This window comes from Macrobrachium rosenbergii, chromosome 6 (genome assembly GCF_040412425.1).
Source record: "Macrobrachium rosenbergii isolate ZJJX-2024 chromosome 6, ASM4041242v1, whole genome shotgun sequence".
NCBI classification, from domain to species: Eukaryota; Metazoa; Arthropoda; class Malacostraca; order Decapoda; family Palaemonidae; genus Macrobrachium; species Macrobrachium rosenbergii.
Genome location: NC_089746.1, coordinates 9,425,216 through 9,442,588, shown reverse-complemented (window position 1 = coordinate 9,442,588; position 17,373 = coordinate 9,425,216). Strand labels below are relative to the sequence as shown.

The window sequence follows — 17,373 nt, the reverse complement described above, 5'->3', positions numbered from 1 at the left end:
TAGGTATAGTGACAGTGGTAAATGTATTTGAAACAGAGGAAGCAACTGAACTAAAATTTACGTTATTAGACGTTACGGTTAAATTCAAAAGATGTGTTGTGGCTGGAGATGAAGGAAAAGATACAATGGTTTCTGAAGAGGTGGTTGGTATAGAAGCTGAGAGCTGGGTCATGGAATGTACAGTTGATGGAACAGCATTGCTGGTGGTGGAAGAAGCTGATGGACGTTTAGTGGTCGGAGCAAGAGTAGACATGGTTGTTGAATTTATTCTTGTTGCACTGACAGTTGGCATTACTGGAAAGGTGCTCGTTTCTAATTTCCGTACATGGGAAGTATTTAATGAAGATGAAGTTATTGGTACATTGGTAGTTGGTAAGGGTGAACGAACAGTGCTAGACACTGATACTTCATCAGTAGTTTCAAAAGTCTGGGGCATAGCAGTAGAGTTTAAAGCTGATGGAACATTGGCAGAGGTGGACACTGAAGGCATTTTAGTGGTTGCATCAAGGACAAATGGTGACATTGAATCTGTGATTACAATTGTGCTTGGTGATGCTGCTGGAAGTTTGGTGGGTACTGAGGATGAGGATACATTGGTTGTACTTAGCACAACTGATACATTTGTAATACTTGTAGGTGAAACAATGGTAGTAGTTAATGTATTTGAAAAACTGCGAGTAGGTGAAATGCTTGGAATATAAGTCGATGTTACAGATGCTGGTACGGTGGTAGTTTTGAACACATTTGTAGTTGTAGGTGATGCTGAATCTGTACTACTTGTATGTACTGTGGAAGTGTTTGAAATTGCAGGAGCAAGGATCGAAGTTGATGGGACTTTTGAAGCTGTAGTTGCGTTGCTGCTATTTGATAATGCTGGAGCAGTGGCGGGAACTGAAACTGTGGGTATAGTTTCAGTGATTAATGCATCTGAATCAGAGGAAGTAATTGGGCTACTGTTTACATTACTAGTTGTTAAAGATGCAGGAACATGGGTAGCTGGTGTGACTCCTCCACTGGTTAAAATCTGTTTAGTGGCCGGAGATGAAGGAGCAGTATAAGCTACAGATATTGTAGGAGCAGTGGAACTGCTCAGTGTTGCTGAATCCTTTTTAAGTACTGAAGTCACAGATACATTGGAATCTGAAGAGGTGATGGTTATTGGTATAGAAAATAAGGAATGGGACATAGAACGTACAGTTGTTAGAACAGTGTTGGTGATAGTGTTAGGGGTAGATTGTTGATTAGTGGTTGGAGAAAGAGCAGAAATGTTTCTTGAACTCATGTTTGTATTATTGAGAGATGGCAGTACTGGAAAACTGTTGTTCTGTGATGTTTGTATTTTAAAAGAATTTAATGTAGATGAAGTTATTGGTATGTTGGGAGATGTTAAGGGTAAAAGAACTGAGCTAGACAGTGATTCTGCCTCAACAGTTACAGGCGCCAGTGGAACATTAGTCAAATTGGAAGGAGATGGAACTCCGGTGGAAGTAGTCACTGAAGGTTCATTTGTGGTTGAAGTAAGGACAGGTGTGGATACTAAATCTGGAGTTACAATGCTGCCTGCTGAAGCTGCTGGAAGTGTGCTGGTTACTAAGTTTGAAGTACCTAATGTAACTGATACGTTTGTAATACTTGATGTATTTGAAATATTGTTTGGAATTAATATGGTTGAAAGAGTGGGAGTTACTGTAGTGTTTTGTATGTTAGTGTTTGTTAAAGATGCTGGTTTAATGGTTGTTTTGATCACATTAGTAGCTGTAGGTAACTCCGGAGTTGTAATGGTTATAGGTACAGGAGTAGTGCTTGAAATTATTGGAGCGATGTCAAGGGTTGATGTGGACTTTGAAACTGCAGACACGTTGCTGCTGATGGATAATGCTGGAGCAGTGGTGGTCAGTAAACCTGTGGGTAAAGGGATAGTTAATGATGTATTTGAAATAGAGTAAGTAATTGAACTGGGTTTTATACTCCTAGTCGTTAAAGTTTCATGAACAGGTCTAGGGGTTGTTTTTCCTTCACTTAGTAAAGTCTGTGGAAGTGTTGTGGTTGGAGATGTAGGAACTGTAGAAGATACATTTATTGTAGGGACAGTGGAACTGCTTAGTGTTGTTGAAATCTTTTTCAAGGTTGAAGTCACTGGAATACTGGGTATTGGAGAGGCTGCTGGAATATGCTTAGAAATTGAATGTTGAGTGGTGGAACTTTCAGTGAATGTAACAGTGATGTTTGTGAAGATAGCAGCAGATTGTGAATTAGTGGTTGATGGAAGAGCAGGCAGGGTTGTTGAATTTGTATTTGTAACTGGCAGTTGTGGAAAACTGTTGGTTTGTGATGTCTGTACACTGGAAATATTCAATGTAGATGAATTCACTGGGACAGTGGAAGCTGTGATGGGTTTCAGAACTACACTAGACATTGATACTTTGTCACCACTTACAGAAAGTAGTGGAACAGTGGTAGAAGTTGAAACATTGGTAGGAATAAATACTGCTGAAAGGTTGAGAGTAGCTGAAGTGCTGGGTATATTAGCAGTTATTAAGGTTGCTGGTGCACTGGTAGTTTTGATCACATTAATGTTTGTAGATGACTTTGGAGCTATAGTGGTTGGAGGTACTACTGTGGAAGTACTTGAAAATACTGGAGCAATGGTATAACTTGACAGGGCTTTTGAAAAAGTAGGCAAAATGCTGGTTGTTGATACTGGTGAAGCAGTGGTGGTCAATGAACCTGTAGGTATAGTGACAATGGGTAAAATATTTAAAACTGTGGAAGCAACTGAACTAGAGTTTACATTATGAGACGTTAAGGTTAAATTCAAAAGATGTGTTGTAGCTGGAGATGAAGGAAAAGATACAATGGTTTCTGAAGAGGTGGTTGGTATAGAAGCTGAGAACTGGGTCATGAAATGTACAGTTGATGGAACAGCATTGCTGGTGGTGGAAGAAGCTGATGGACGTTTAGTGGTCGGAGCAAGAGTAGACATGGTTGTTGAATTTATTCTTGTTGCACTGACAGTTGGCATTATTGGAAAGGTGCTCGTTTCTAATTTCCATACATGGGAAGTATTTAATGAAGATGAAGTTATTGGTACATTGGTAGTTGGTAAGGGTGAACGAACAGTGCTAGACATTGATACTTCATCAGTAGTTTCAAAAGTCAGGGGCATAGCAGTAGAGTTTAAAGCTGATGGAACATTGGCAGAGGTAGACACTGAAGGCATTTTAGTGGTTGCATTAAGGACAAATGGTGACATTGAATCTGTGATGACAATTGTACTTGGTGATGCTGCTGGAAGTTTGGTGGGTACTAAGGATGAAGATACATTGTTAGTACTTATCACAACTGATACATTTGTAATACTTGTAGGTGAAACAATGGTAGTAGTTGATGTATTTGAAAGACTGCGAGTAGCTGAAATTCTTGGAATATAAGCAGATGTTAAGGATGCTGGTACGGTGATAGTTTTGAACACATTTGTAGTTGTAGGTGACTCTGAATCTGTACTAGTTGTATGTACTGTGGAAGTGTTTGAAACTGCAGGAGCAAGGATCGAATTTGATGGGACTTTTGAAAATGTAGTTACATTGCTGGAATTTGATAATGGTGGAGCAGTGGTGGGCACTGGAACTGTGGGTATAGTTTCAGTGAGTAATGCATCTGAAACAGAGGAAATAATTGGACTCATGTTTATGTAGCTAGTTGTTAAAGATGCAAGAACATGGCTACTTGGTGTGATTCCTTCACTGGTTAAAATCTTTTGTGTAGTGGTTGGAAATGAAGGAGCAGTAGAAGCTACAGATATTATATGAGCAGTGGAACTGCTCAGTGTTGTTGAACCCTTTTTAAATACTGAAGTGACAGAAACACTGGAATCTGAAGGGGTGATAGATACAGGTGTAGAAAGTGAGGATTGGATCATGGAACTTACAGTTGATGGAACAATGTTAGGGGTAGATTGTTGACTAGTGGTTGGAGGAAGAGGAGGCATGGTTGTTGAACTCATGTTTGTATTATTGAGAGATGGCACTGCTGGAAAACTATTGTTCTGTGATGTTTGTATTTTGGAAGAATTTAATGTAGACTTGATGATGTTGCTGGAAGTTCTTGGTACACTGGAAGATGTTATGGGTAAAGGAGCTGAAAAACTCAGACACTGATTCTTCCTCAATAGTTACAGAGGGCAGAGGTACAGCAGTCGAATCTGAAGGTGATGGAAGTCTGGCAGACATAGTCACTGAAGGTTCATTTGTGTTTGAAGAAAGGACAGGTGTGGATGCTAAATCTGTGGTTACAATGCCGTTTATTGAAGCTTCTGGAAGGGTGATGGTTACTGAGTCTGCGGATACATTTGTAGTACCTAACGTAATTGACACATCTGTAGTACTTGATGCATTTGAAATATTGTCAGGAATTAATGTCGTTGAAACAGTGGGAGTATTTGGAGTTACTGAAGATGAGGGTTTACTAATGGCTGAATGAATGGCATTAGGAATGGTGAATTGTGGTTATAACGCTGTTTGATGATGTTGCTGGAATTGTGTTAGTTAATGAGGCTGAGAATACACTGGAAATATTTAATGTTCTTGATACATTTGTAATGCTTGATGAACTTGAATTGCCATATAATTAATTAATGTAGAAGAATGAGTATTTTGGAAGAAAGTAGCTGACATGGTGGGTAAATCAGCAGAGGTACAGCAGTCGAATCTGAAGGTGATGGAAGTCTGGCAGACATAGTTAAGGTTCATTTGGTGCAGAGTTAAATTTAATCAAGTTAGTAGTTGTGGATGACTGAGGAGCTTCAGTGGTTGTAGGTATTGTAGTAAGTACTGAAGATGTTTAAATTATCGGAAGTAATGGTATAAGTTGATGGGGCTTTTGAAAATGTAGTTAAAATGCTACTGTTTGATACTGAGTGAAGCAGTGGTGGTCAATGAGCCTATAGGTAGAGTGAAAGTGGGTAATGTATTTGAAACTGTGGAAGCAACTGAACTAGAGTTTACATTATGAGACGTTAAGGTTAAATTCAAAAGATGTGTTGTGGCTGGAGATGAAGGAAAAGACTCAATGGTTTCTGAAGAGGTGGTTAGTATAGAAGCTGAGAACTGGTTCATGGAATGTACATTTGATGGAACAATGTTGGTGGTGGTGGAAGAAGCTGATGGACGTCCAGTGGTCGGAGCAAGAGCAGACATGGTTGATGAATTTATTCTTGTTGCACTGACAGTTGGCATCATTGGAGAGGTGCTCGTTTCTAACTTCCGTACATGGGAAGTATTTAATGAAGATGAAGTTATTGGCACATTGGTAGTTGGTAAGGGTGAATGAACAGTGCTAGATATTGATAATTCATTAGTAGTTTCAAAAAAGCAGTAGAGTTTAAAGCTGATGGAACATTGGTAGAGTAGACACTGAAGGCATTTTTAGTGGTTGCATCAAGGATGGAACATTGGTAGAGGTAGACACTGAAGGCATTTTAGTGGTTGCATCAAGGACAAATGGTGACATTGAATCTGTGATGACAATTGTGCTTGATGTTGTTGCTGGAAGTTTGGTGGATACTGAAGATGAGGATACATTGGTAGTGCTTATCACAACTGATACATTTGTAATACTTGTAGGTGAAACAATGGTAGTAGTTGATGTATTTGAAAGACTGCGAGTAGCTGAAATGCTTGGAATATAAGCAGATGTTAAGGATGCTGGTACGGTGGTAGTTTTGAACACATTTGTAGTTGTAGGTGACTCTGAATCTGTACTAGTTGTATGTACTGTGGAAGTGTTTGAAACTGCAGGAGCAAGGATCGAATTTGATGGGACTTTTGAAAATGTAGTTACATTGCTGGAATTTGATAATGGTGGAGCAGTGATGGGCAGTGGAACTGTGTGTATAGTTTCAGTGGTTAATGCATCTGAAACAGAGGAAATAATTGACTAGTGTTTACATAGCTAGTTGTTAAAGATGCAAGAACATGGCTACCTGGTGTGATTCCTTCATTGGTTAAAATCTTTTGTGTAGTGGTTGGAAATGAAGGAGCAGTAGAAGCTACTGATATTATATGAGCAGTGGAACTGCTCAGTGTTGTTGAACCCTTTTTAAATACTGAAGTGACAGAAACACTGGAATCTGAAGGGGTGATAGGTACAGGTGTAGAAAGTGAGGATTGGATCATGGAACTTACAGTTGATGGAACAATGTTAGGGGTAGATTGTTGACTAGTGGTTGGAGGAAGAGGAGGCATGGTTGTTGAACTCATGTTTGTATTATTGAGATGTGGCACTGCTGGAAAACTATTGTTCTGTGATGTTTGTATTTTGGAAGAATTTAATGTAGACGAAGTTCTTGGTACACTGGAAGATGTTATGGGTAAAGGAGCTAAACTAGACACTGATTCTTCCTCAATAGTTACAGAGGGCAGAGGTACAGCAGTCGAATCTGAAGGTGATGGAAGTCTGGCAGACATAGTCACTGAAGGTTCATTTGTGTTTGAAGAAAGGACAGGTGTGGATGTTAAATCTGTGGTTACAATGCCGTTTATTGAAGCTTCTGGAAGGGTGATGGTTACTGAGTCTGCGGATACATTTGTAGTACCTAACGTAATTGACACATCTGTAGTACTTGATGCATTTGAAATATTGTCAGGAATTAATGTCGTTGAAACAGTGGGAGTATTTGGAGTTACTGAAGATGAGGGTTTACTAATGGCTGAATGAATGGCAGTTAGGAATGGTGAATTGGTGGTTATAACGCTGCTTGATGATGTTGCTGGAATTGTGTTAGTTACTGAGGCTGAGAATACACTGGAAGTATTTAATGTTCTTGATACATTTGTAATGCTTGATGAACTTGAACCCATATAATTAATTAATGTAGAAGAATGAGTGAAAGTAGCTGACATGGTGGGTAAATCAGCAGCCGTTAAGGTTGCTGGTGCAGAGGTAAATTTAATCAAGTTAGTAGTTGTGGATGACTGAGGAGCTTCAGTGGTTGTAGGTATTGTAGAAGTACTTGAAATTATCGGAGTAATGGTATAAGTTGATGGGGCTTTTGAAAATGTAGTTAAAATGCTACTGTTTGATACTGGTGAAGCAGTGGTGGTCAATGAGCCTATAGGTAGAGTGACAGTGGGTAATGTATTTGAAACTGTGGAAGCAACTGAACTGGAGTTTACATTATGAGACGTTAAGGTTAAATTCAAAAGATGTGTTGTGGCTGGAGATGAAGGAAAAGACTCAATGGTTTCTGAAGAGGTGGTTGGTATAGAAGCTGAGAACTGGTTCATGGAATGTACATTTGATGGAACAATGTTGGTGGTGGTGGAAGAAGCTGATGGGCGTCCAGTGGTCGGAGCAAGAGCAGACATGGTTGATGAATTTATTCTTGTTGCACTGACAGTTGGCATCATTGGAGAGGTGCTCGTTTCTAACTTCCGTACATGGGAGGTATTTAATGAAGATGAAGTTATTGGCACATTGGTAGTTGGTAAGGGTGAACGAACAGTGCTAGATATTGATAATTCATTAGTAGTTTCAAAAGTCTGGGGCATAGCAGTAGAGTTTAAAGCTGATGGAACATTGGTAGAGGTAGACACTGAAGGCATTTTAGTGGTTGCATCAAGGACAAATGGTGACATTGAATCTGTGATGACAATTGTGCTTGATGTTGTTGCTGGAAGTTTGGTGGATACTGAAGATGAGGATACATTGGTAGTGCTTATCACAACTGATACATTTGTAATACTTGTAGGTGAAACAATGGTAGTAGTTGATGTATTTGAAAGACTGCGAGTAGCTGAAATGCTTGGAATATAAGCAGATGTTAAGGATGCTGGTACGGTGGTAGTTTTGAACACATTTGTAGTTGTAGGTGACTCTGAATCTGTACTAGTTGTATGTACTGTGGAAGTGTTTGAAACTGCAGGAGCAAGGATCGAATTTGATGGGACTTTTGAAAATGTAGTTACATTGCTGGAATTTGATAATGGTGGAGCAGTGATGGGCAGTGGAACTGTGTGTATAGTTTCAGTGGTTAATGCATCTGAAACAGAGGAAATAATTGGACTAGTGTTTACATAGCTAGTTGTTAAAGATGCAAGAACATGGCTACCTGGTGTGATTCCTTCATTGGTTAAAATCTTTTGTGTAGTGGTTGGAAATGAAGGAGCAGTAGAAGCTACTGATATTATATGAGCAGTGGAACTGCTCAGTGTTGTTGAACCCTTTTAAATACTGAAGTGACAGAAACACTGGAATCTGAAGGGGTGATAGGTACAGGTGTAGAAAGTGAGGATTGGATCATGGAACTTACAGTTGATGGAACAATGTTAGGGGTAGATTGTTGACTAGTGGTTGGAGGAAGAGGAGGCATGGTTGTTGAACTCATGTTTGTATTATTGAGATGTGGCACTGCTGGAAAACTATTGTTCTGTGATGTTTGTATTTTGGAAGAATTTAATGTAGACGAAGTTCTTGGTACACTGGAAGATGTTATGGGTAAAGGAGCTAAACTAGACACTGATTCTTCCTCAATAGTTACAGAGGGCAGAGGTACAGCAGTCGAATCTGAAGGTGATGGAAGTCTGGCAGACATAGTCACTGAAGGTTCATCTGTGTTTGAAGAAAGGACAGGTGTGGATGTTAAATCTGTGGTTACAATGCCGTTTATTGAAGCTTCTGGAAGGGTGATGGTTGCTGAGTCTGCGGATACATTTGTAGTACCTAACGTAATTGACACATCTGTAGTACTTGATGCATTTGAAATATTGTCAGGAATTAATGTCGTTGAAACAGTGGGAGTATTTGGAGTTACTGAAGATGAGGGTTTACTAATGGCTGAATGAATGGCAGTTAGGAATGGTGAATTGGTGGTTATAACGCTGCTTGATGATGTTGCTGGAATTGTGTTAGTTACTGAGGCTGAGAATACACTGGAAGTATTTAATGTTCTTGATACATTTGTAATGCTTGATGAACTTGAACCCATATAATTAATTAATGTAGAAGAATGAGTGAAAGTAGCTGACATGGTGGGTAAATCAGCAGCCGTTAAGGTTGCTGGTGCAGAGGTAAATTTAATCAAGTTAGTAGTTGTGGATGACTGAGGAGCTTCAGTGGTTGTAGGTATTGTAGAAGTACTTGAAATTATCGGAGTAATGGTATGTTGATGGGGCTTTTGAAAATGTAGTTAAAATGCTACTGTTTGATACTGGTGAAGCAGTGGTGGTCAATGAGCCTATAGGTAGAGTGACAGTGGGTAATGTATTTGAAACTGTGGAAGCAACTGAACTGGAGTTTACATTATGAGACGTTAAGGTTAAATTCAAAAGATGTGTTGTGGCTGGAGATGAAGGAAAAGACTCAATGGTTTCTGAAGAGGTGGTTGGTATAGAAGCTGAGAACTGGTTCATGGAATGTACATTTGATGGAACAATGTTGGTGGTGGTGGAAGAAGCTGATGGGCATCCAGTGGTCGGAGCAAGAGCAGACATGGTTGATGAATTTATTCTTGTTGCACTGACAGTTGGCATCATTGGAGAGGTGCTCGTTTCTAACTTCCGTACATGGGAAGTATTTAATGAAGATGAAGTTATTGGCACATTGGTAGTTGGTAAGGGTGAACGAACAGTGCTAGATATTGATAATTCATTAGTAGTTTCAAAAGTCTGGGGCATAGCAGTAGAGTTTAAAGCTGATGGAACATTGGTAGAGGTAGACACTGAAGGCATTTTAGTGGTTGCATCAAGGACAAATGGTGACATTGAATCTGTGATGACAATTGTGCTTGATGTTGTTGCTGGAAGTTTGGTGGATACTGAAGATGAGGATACATTGGTAGTGCTTATCACAACTGATACATTTGTAATACTTGTAGGTGAAACAATGGTAGTAGTTGATGTATTTGAAAGACTGCGAGTAGCTGAAATGCTTGGAATATAAGCAGATGTTAAGGATGCTGGTACGGTGGTAGTTTTGAACACATTTGTAGTTGTAGGTGACTCTGAATCTGTACTAGTTGTATGTACTGTGGAAGTGTTTGAAAACTGCAGGAGCAAGGATCGAATTTGATGGGACTTTTGAAAATGTAGTTACATTGCTGGAATTTGATAATGGTGGAGCAGTGATGGGCAGTGGAACTGTGTGTATAGTTTCAGTGGTTAATGCATCTGAAACAGAGGAAATAATTGGACTAGTGTTTACATAGCTAGTTGTTAAAGATGCAAGAACATGGCTACCTGGTGTGATTCCTTCATTGGTTAAAATCTTTTGTGTAGTGGTTGGAAATGAAGGAGCAGTAGAAGCTACTGATATTATATGAGCAGTGGAACTGCTCAGTGTTGTTGAACCCTTTTTAAATACTGAAGTGACAGAAACACTGGAATCTGAAGGGGTGATAGGTACAGGTGTAGAAAGTGAGGATTGGATCATGGAACTTACAGTTGATGGAACAATGTTAGGGGTAGATTGTTGACTAGTGGTTGGAGGAAGAGGAGGCATGGTTGTTGAACTCATGTTTGTATTATTCAGATGTGGCACTGCTGGAAAACTATTGTTCTGTGATGTTTGTATTTTGGAAGTTCTTGGTACACTGGAAGATGTTATGGGTAAAGGAGCTAAACTAGACACTGATTCTTCCTCAATAGTTACAGAGGTCAGAGGTACAGCAGTCAAATCTGAAGGTGATGGAAGTCTGGCAGACATAGTCACTGAAGGTTCATTTGTGTTTGAAGAAAGGACAGGTGTGGATGCTAAATCTGTGGTTACAATGCTGTTTATTGAAGCTTCTGGAAGGGTGATGGTTACTGAGTCTGCGGATACATTTGTAGTACCTAACGTAATTGACACATCTGTAGTACTTGATGCATTTGAAATATTGTCAGGAATTAATGTCGTTGAAACAGTGGGAGTATTTGGAGTTACTGAAGATGAGGGTTTACTAATGGCTGAATGAATGGCAGTTAGGAATGGTGAATTGGTGGTTATAACGCTGCTTGATGATGTTGCCGGAATTGTGTTAGTTACTGAGGCTGAGAATACACTGGAAGTATTTAATGTTCTTGATACATTTGTAATGCTTGATGAACTTGAACCCATATAATTAATTAATGTAGAAGAATGAGTGAAAGTAGCTGCCATGGTGGGTAAATCAGCAGCTGTTAAGGTTGCTGGTGCAGAGGTAAATTTAATCAAGTTAGTAGTTGTGGATGACTGAGGAGCTTCAGTGGTTGTAGGTATTGTAGAAGTACTTGAAATTATCGGAGTAATGGTATAAGTTGATGGGGCTTTTGAAAATGTAGTTAAATGCTACTGTTTGATACTGGTGAAGCAGTGGTGGTCAATGAGCCTATAGGTAGAGTGACAGTGGGTAATGTATTTGAAACTGTGGAAGCAACTGAACTAGAGTTTACATTATGAGACGTTAAGGTTAAATTCAAAAGATGTGTTGTGGCTGGAGATGAAGGAAAAGACTCAATGGTTTCTGAAGAGGTGGTTGGTATAGAAGCTGAGAACTGGTTCATGGAATGTACATTTGATGGAACAATGTTGGTGGTGGTGGAAGAAGCTGATGGACGTCCAGTGGTCGGAGCAAGAGCAGACATGGTTGATGAATTTATTCTTGTTGCACTGAAAGTTGGCATCATTGGAGAGGTGCTCATTTCTAACTTCCGTACATGGGAAGTATTTAATGAAGATGAAGTTATTGGTACATTGGTAGTTGGTAAGGGTGAACGAACAGTGCTAGACATTGATAATTCATTAGTAGTTTCAAAAGTCTGGGGCATAGCAGCAGAGTTTAAAGCTGATGGAACATTGGCAGAGGTAGACACTGAAGGCATTTTAGTGGTTGCATCAAGGACAAATGGTGACATTGAATCTGTGATGACAATTGTGCTTGATGTTGTTGCTGGAAGTTTGGTGGATACTGAAGATGAGGATACATTGGTAGTGCTTATCACAACTGATACATTTGTAATACTTGTAGGTGAAACAATGGTAGTAGTTGATGTATTTGAAAGACTGAGTAGCTGAAATGCTTGGAATATAAGCAGATGTTAAGGATGCTGGTACGGTGGTAGTTTTGAAAACATTTGTAGTTGTAGGTGACTCTGAATCTGTACTAGTTGTATGTACTGTGGAAGTGTTTGAAACTGCAGGAGCAAGGATCGAATTTGATGGGACTTTTGAAAATGTAGTTGCATTGCTGGAATTTGATAATGGTGGAGCAGTGATGGGCACTGGAACTGTGTGTATAGTTTCAGTGATTAATGCATCTGAAACAGAGGAAATAATTGGACTAGTGTTTACATAGCTAGTTGTTAAAGATGCAAGAACATGGCTACCTGGTGTGATTCCTTCATTGGTTAAAATCTTTTGTGTAGTGGTTGGAAATGAAGGAGCAGTAGAAGCTACTGATATTATATGAGCAGTGGAACTGCTCAGTGTTGTTGAACCCTTTTTAAATACTGAAGTGACAGAAACACTGGAATCTGAAGGGGTGATAGGTACAGGTGTAGAAAGTGAGGATTGGATCATGGAACTTACAGTTGATGGAACAATGTTAGGGGTAGATTGTTGACTAGTGGTTGGAGGAAGAGGAGGCATGGTTGTTGAACTCATGTTTGTATTATTGAGATGTGGCACAGCTGGAAAACTATTGTCCTGTGATGTTTGTATTTTGGAAGTTCTTGGTACACTGGAAGATGTTATGGGTAAAGGAGCTAAACTAGACACTGATTCTTCCTCAATAGTTACAGAGGTCAGAGGTACAGCAGTCGAATCTGAAGGTGATGGAAGTCTGGCAGACATAGTCACTGAAGGTTCATTTGTGTTTGAAGAAAGGACAGGTGTGGATGCTAAATCTGTGGTTACAATGCTGTTTATTGAAGCTTCTGGAAGGGTGATGGTTACTGAGTCTGCGGATACATTTGTAGTACCCAAAGTAATTGACATGTCTGTAATACTTGATGCATTCGAAATATTGTCAGGAATTAATGTCGTTGAAACAGTGGGAGTATTTGGAGTTACTGAAGATGAGGGTTTACTAATGGCTGAATGAATGGTAGTTAGGAATGGTGAATTGATGGTTATAATTCTGCTTGTTGATGTTGCTGAGGATACACTGGAAGTATTTAATGTTCTTGATACATTTGTAATGCTTAATGAACTTGAACCCATATAATTAATTAATGTAGAAGAATGAGTGAAAGTAGCAGACGTGGTGGGTAAATCAGCAGCTGTTAAGGTTGCTGGTGCAGAGGTAATTTTAATCAAATTAGTAGTTGTGGATGACTGAGGAGCTACAGTGGTTGTAGGTATTGTAAAAGTACTTGAAATTATCGGAGTAATGGTATGAGTTGATGGGGCTTTTGAAAATGTAGTTAAAATGCTACTGTTTGATACTGGTGAAGCAGTGGTGGTCAATGGGCCTATAGGTAGAGTGACAGTGGGTAATGTATTTGAAACTGTGGAAGCAACTGAACTAGAGTTTACATTATGAGATGTTAAGGTTAAATTCAAAAGATGTGTTGTGGCTGGAGATGAAGGAAAAGACTCAATGGTTTCTGAAGAGGTGGTTGATATAGAAACTGAGAACTGGTTCATGGAATGTACAGTTGATGGAACAATGTTGGTGGTGGTGGAAGAAGCTGATGGACGTTCAGTGGTCAGAGCAAGAGCAGACATGGTTGATGAATTTATTCTTGTTGCACTGACAGTTGGCATTATTGGAAAGGTGCTCGTTTCTAACTTCTGTACATGGGAAGTATTTAATGAAGATGAAGTTATTGGTACATTGGTAGTTGGTAAGGGTGAACGAACAGTGCTAAACATTGATACTTCATCAGTAGTTTCAAAAGTTTGGGGCATAGCGGTAGAGTTTAAAGCTGATGGAACATTGGCAGAGGTAGACACTGAAGGCATTTTAGTGGTTGCATCAAGAACAAATGGTGATGCTGAATCTGTGCTTACAATTGTGCTTGGTGATGCTGCTGGAAGTTTGGTGGGTACTGAAGATGAGGATACATTGTTAGTACTTAGCACAACTGATACATTTGTAATACTTGTAGGTGAAACAATGGTAGTAGCTGATGTATTTGAAAGACTGCGAGTAGCTGAAATGCTTGGAATATAAGCAGATGTTAAGGATGCTGGAACGGTGGTAGTTTTGAACACATTTGTAGTTGTAGGTGACTCTGAATCTGTACTAGTTGTGTGTACTGTGGAAGCGTTTGAAATTGCAGGAGCAAGGATCACAGTTGATGGGACTGTTGAAACTGTAGTTATACTGCTGCTATTTGATAATGGTGGAGCAGTGGTGAGCACTGGTACTGTGGGTATAGTTTCAGTCATTAATGCATCTGAAACAGAGGAAGTAATTGCACTAGTGTTTACATTACTAGTTGTTAAAGAAGCAGGAACATGGATAGCTGGTGTGACTTCTTCACTGGTTAAAATCTGTTGTGTAGTGGTTGGAAATGAAGGAGCAATAGACGCTCCAGATATTGTAGTAGCAGTGGAACTGCTCAGTGTTGTTGAATCCTTTTTAAGTACTGAATTTACAGATACATTGGAATCTGAAGAGGTGACGGTTATAGGTACAGAAAATAAGGATTGGGTCATAGAACTTACAGTTGTTAGAACAGTGTTGGTGATGGTGTTATGGGTAGATTGTTGATTAGCGGTTGGAGAAAGAGTGGAAATGGTTGTTGAACTCATGTCTGTACTACTGAGAGATGGCATTACTGGAAAACTGTTGTTCTGTGATGATTGTATTTTAAAAGAATTTAATGTAGATGAAGTTATTGGTATTCTGGGAGATGTTAAGGGTACAAGAACTGAGCTAGACACTGATCCTGTCTCAACAGTTACAGATGCCAGTGGAACATTAGTCGAATTTGAAGGAGATGGAGTAGTTGCTGAAGGTTTAATTGTGTTTGTTGAAGTATGGACAAGTGTGGATACTAAATCTGGAGTTACAATGCTGTCTGCTGAAGCTGCTAGAAGTGTGCTGGTTACTAAGTCTGAAGTTACATTTGCAGTATGTAGTGTAATCGATACATTTGTAATACTTGATGTATTTGAAATATTGTTTGGAATTAATATGGTTGAAAGATTGGGAGTTACTGTAGTATTTTGTATGTTAGTGTTTGTTAAAGATGCTTGTTCAATGGTTGTTTTTATCACATTAGTAGCTGTAGATAACTCTGGAGTTGTAATGGTTATAGGTACAGGAGTAGTGCTTGAAATTATTGGAGCGATGGCAAGGGTTGATGTGGACTTTGAAACTGCAGGCACATTGCTGCTGTTGGATAATGCTGGAGCACTGGTGGTCAGTAAACCTGTGGGTAAAGGGACAGTTAATGATGTATTTGAAACAGAGTAAGTAACTGGGGTTTATATTCCTAGTCACTAAAGTTTCATGAACAGGTCTAGGGGGTGTTTTTCCTTCACTTGGTAAAGTCTGTTGAAGTGTTGTGGTTGGAGATGTAGGAACTGTAGAAGATACATTTATTGTAGGGACGGTGGAACTGCTTATTGTTATTGGAATCTTTTTCAAGGTTGAAATCACAGGAGCACTGGTTATTGGAGAGGCTGCTGGAATATACTTACAGGTTGAATGTTGGTTGGTGGAACTTTCACTGAATGTAACAGTGATGTTTGTGAATATAGCAGCAGATTGTGAATTAGTGGTTGGAGGAGGAGCAGGTAGGGTTGTTGAATTTATATTTGTAACTGGCAGTTGTGGAAAACTGTTGGTCTGTGATGCTTGTACACTGGAATTATTCAATGCAGATGAAGTCACTGGGACAGTGGCAGTTGTGATGGGTTTCAGAACTATGCTAGACATTGATACTTCGTCAGTAGCTACAGTAAGTAGTAGAACAGTATCATCAGGAGTTACAGAAAGTAGTGGAACAGCAGTAGAGTTTGAAACATTGGTAGGAATAAATACTGTTGAAAGGTTGAGAGTAGCTGAAGTGCTGCGTATATTAGCAGTTGTTAAGGTTGCTGGTGCACTGGTAGTTTTGATCACATTAATGTTTGTAGATGACTCTGGAGCTCGTACAGTGGTTGGGGTTACTAAGGAAGTACTTGAAACAGTAGTCAAAATGCTGGTTTTTGATACTGGTGAAGCAGTAGTGGTCAATGAACCTGTAGGTATAGTGACAGTGGGTAACGTATTTGAAACTGTGGAAGCAACTGAACTAGAGTTTACATCAAGAGACGTTAAGGTTAAATTCAAAAGATGTGTTGTGGCTGGAGAAGGAAAAAATACAATGGTTTCTGAAGAGGTGGTTGGTATAGAAGCTGAGAACTGGGTCATGGAATGTTCGGTTGATGGAACAGTGTTGGTGGTAGTGGTGGAAGAAGCTGATGGATGTCCAGTGGTCGGAGCAAGAGCAGACATGGTTGTTAAATTTATTCTTGTTGCACTGACAGTTGGCATTATTGGAAAGGTGCTCGTTTCTAATTTCCGTACATGGGAAGTATTTAATGAAGATGAAGTTATTGGTACACTGGTAGTTGGTACGGGTGAACGAACAGTGCTAGACATTGATACTTCATCAGTAGTTTCAGAAGTCAGGGGCACAGCAGTAGAGTTTAAAGCTGATGGAACATTGGCAGAGGTAGACACTGAAGGCATTTTAGTGGTTGCATCAAGGACAAATGGTGACATTGAATCTGTGATGACAATTGTGCTTGGTGATGCTGCTGGAAGTTTGGTGGGTACTGAAGATGAGGATACAATGGTAGTGCTTAGCACAAATGATACATTTGTAATACTTGTAGGTGAAACAATGGTAGTAGTAAATGTATTTGAACGACTGCAAGTAGCTGAAATACTTGGAATATAAGCAGATGTTAAGGATGCTGGTACGGCGGTAGTTTTGAACACATTTGTAGTTGTAGGTGACTCTGAATCTGCACTATAGCCGATTCACTTAAGGTAGATTCTTGGGCCTACGAGACATTTGTTTGGCGGCCTCTGATTGGCTGGTACTGGGAGGTAGGCAACTCGCTCACTGTCTCATTTTTACGTATGTAGCTCAGAAAATTAGCAATATGTTTATATATATCTTCATTTATCTCACGTTTTGAACAAGATAGGAAGGAAAGTTTTGGTCATACCATAGGATTTGGTATTAATTGTACAACTAAATATGATTTGCTGAAATCAATAAGATAAAACACAAAGGAATTACAACGAGTAAAAGTGAAGAGAGAAGCATTTCATTCCTTATCCCTGTTTTTACTTATCATAAGATTTTGCATCATTCATGCGATCAAGATTAAGTAAAACTTGTGTTATCATACAATAAACTCACCCTGAATACGCTGGTGCTTTCAGATTTTAGATGCATGTGATATGTAAAG

The 17,373-nt window shown here is 39.4% G+C and overlaps 2 protein-coding genes across 2 annotated transcripts in view; both read right to left on the bottom strand.

The window, feature by feature from the left end:
• The window catches only part of LOC136839171 (mucin-2-like), an 84,615-nt gene that overhangs the window by 11,925 nt on the left and 55,317 nt on the right, over positions 1-17,373 (bottom strand). The window lies entirely within an intron of this gene.
• On the bottom strand, positions 11,848-14,736 carry LOC136839678 (mucin-2-like). The gene has a single exon (XM_067106030.1). It carries the CDS (start codon positions 14,734-14,736, stop codon positions 11,848-11,850), a length of 2,889 nt encoding a protein of 962 aa, XP_066962131.1.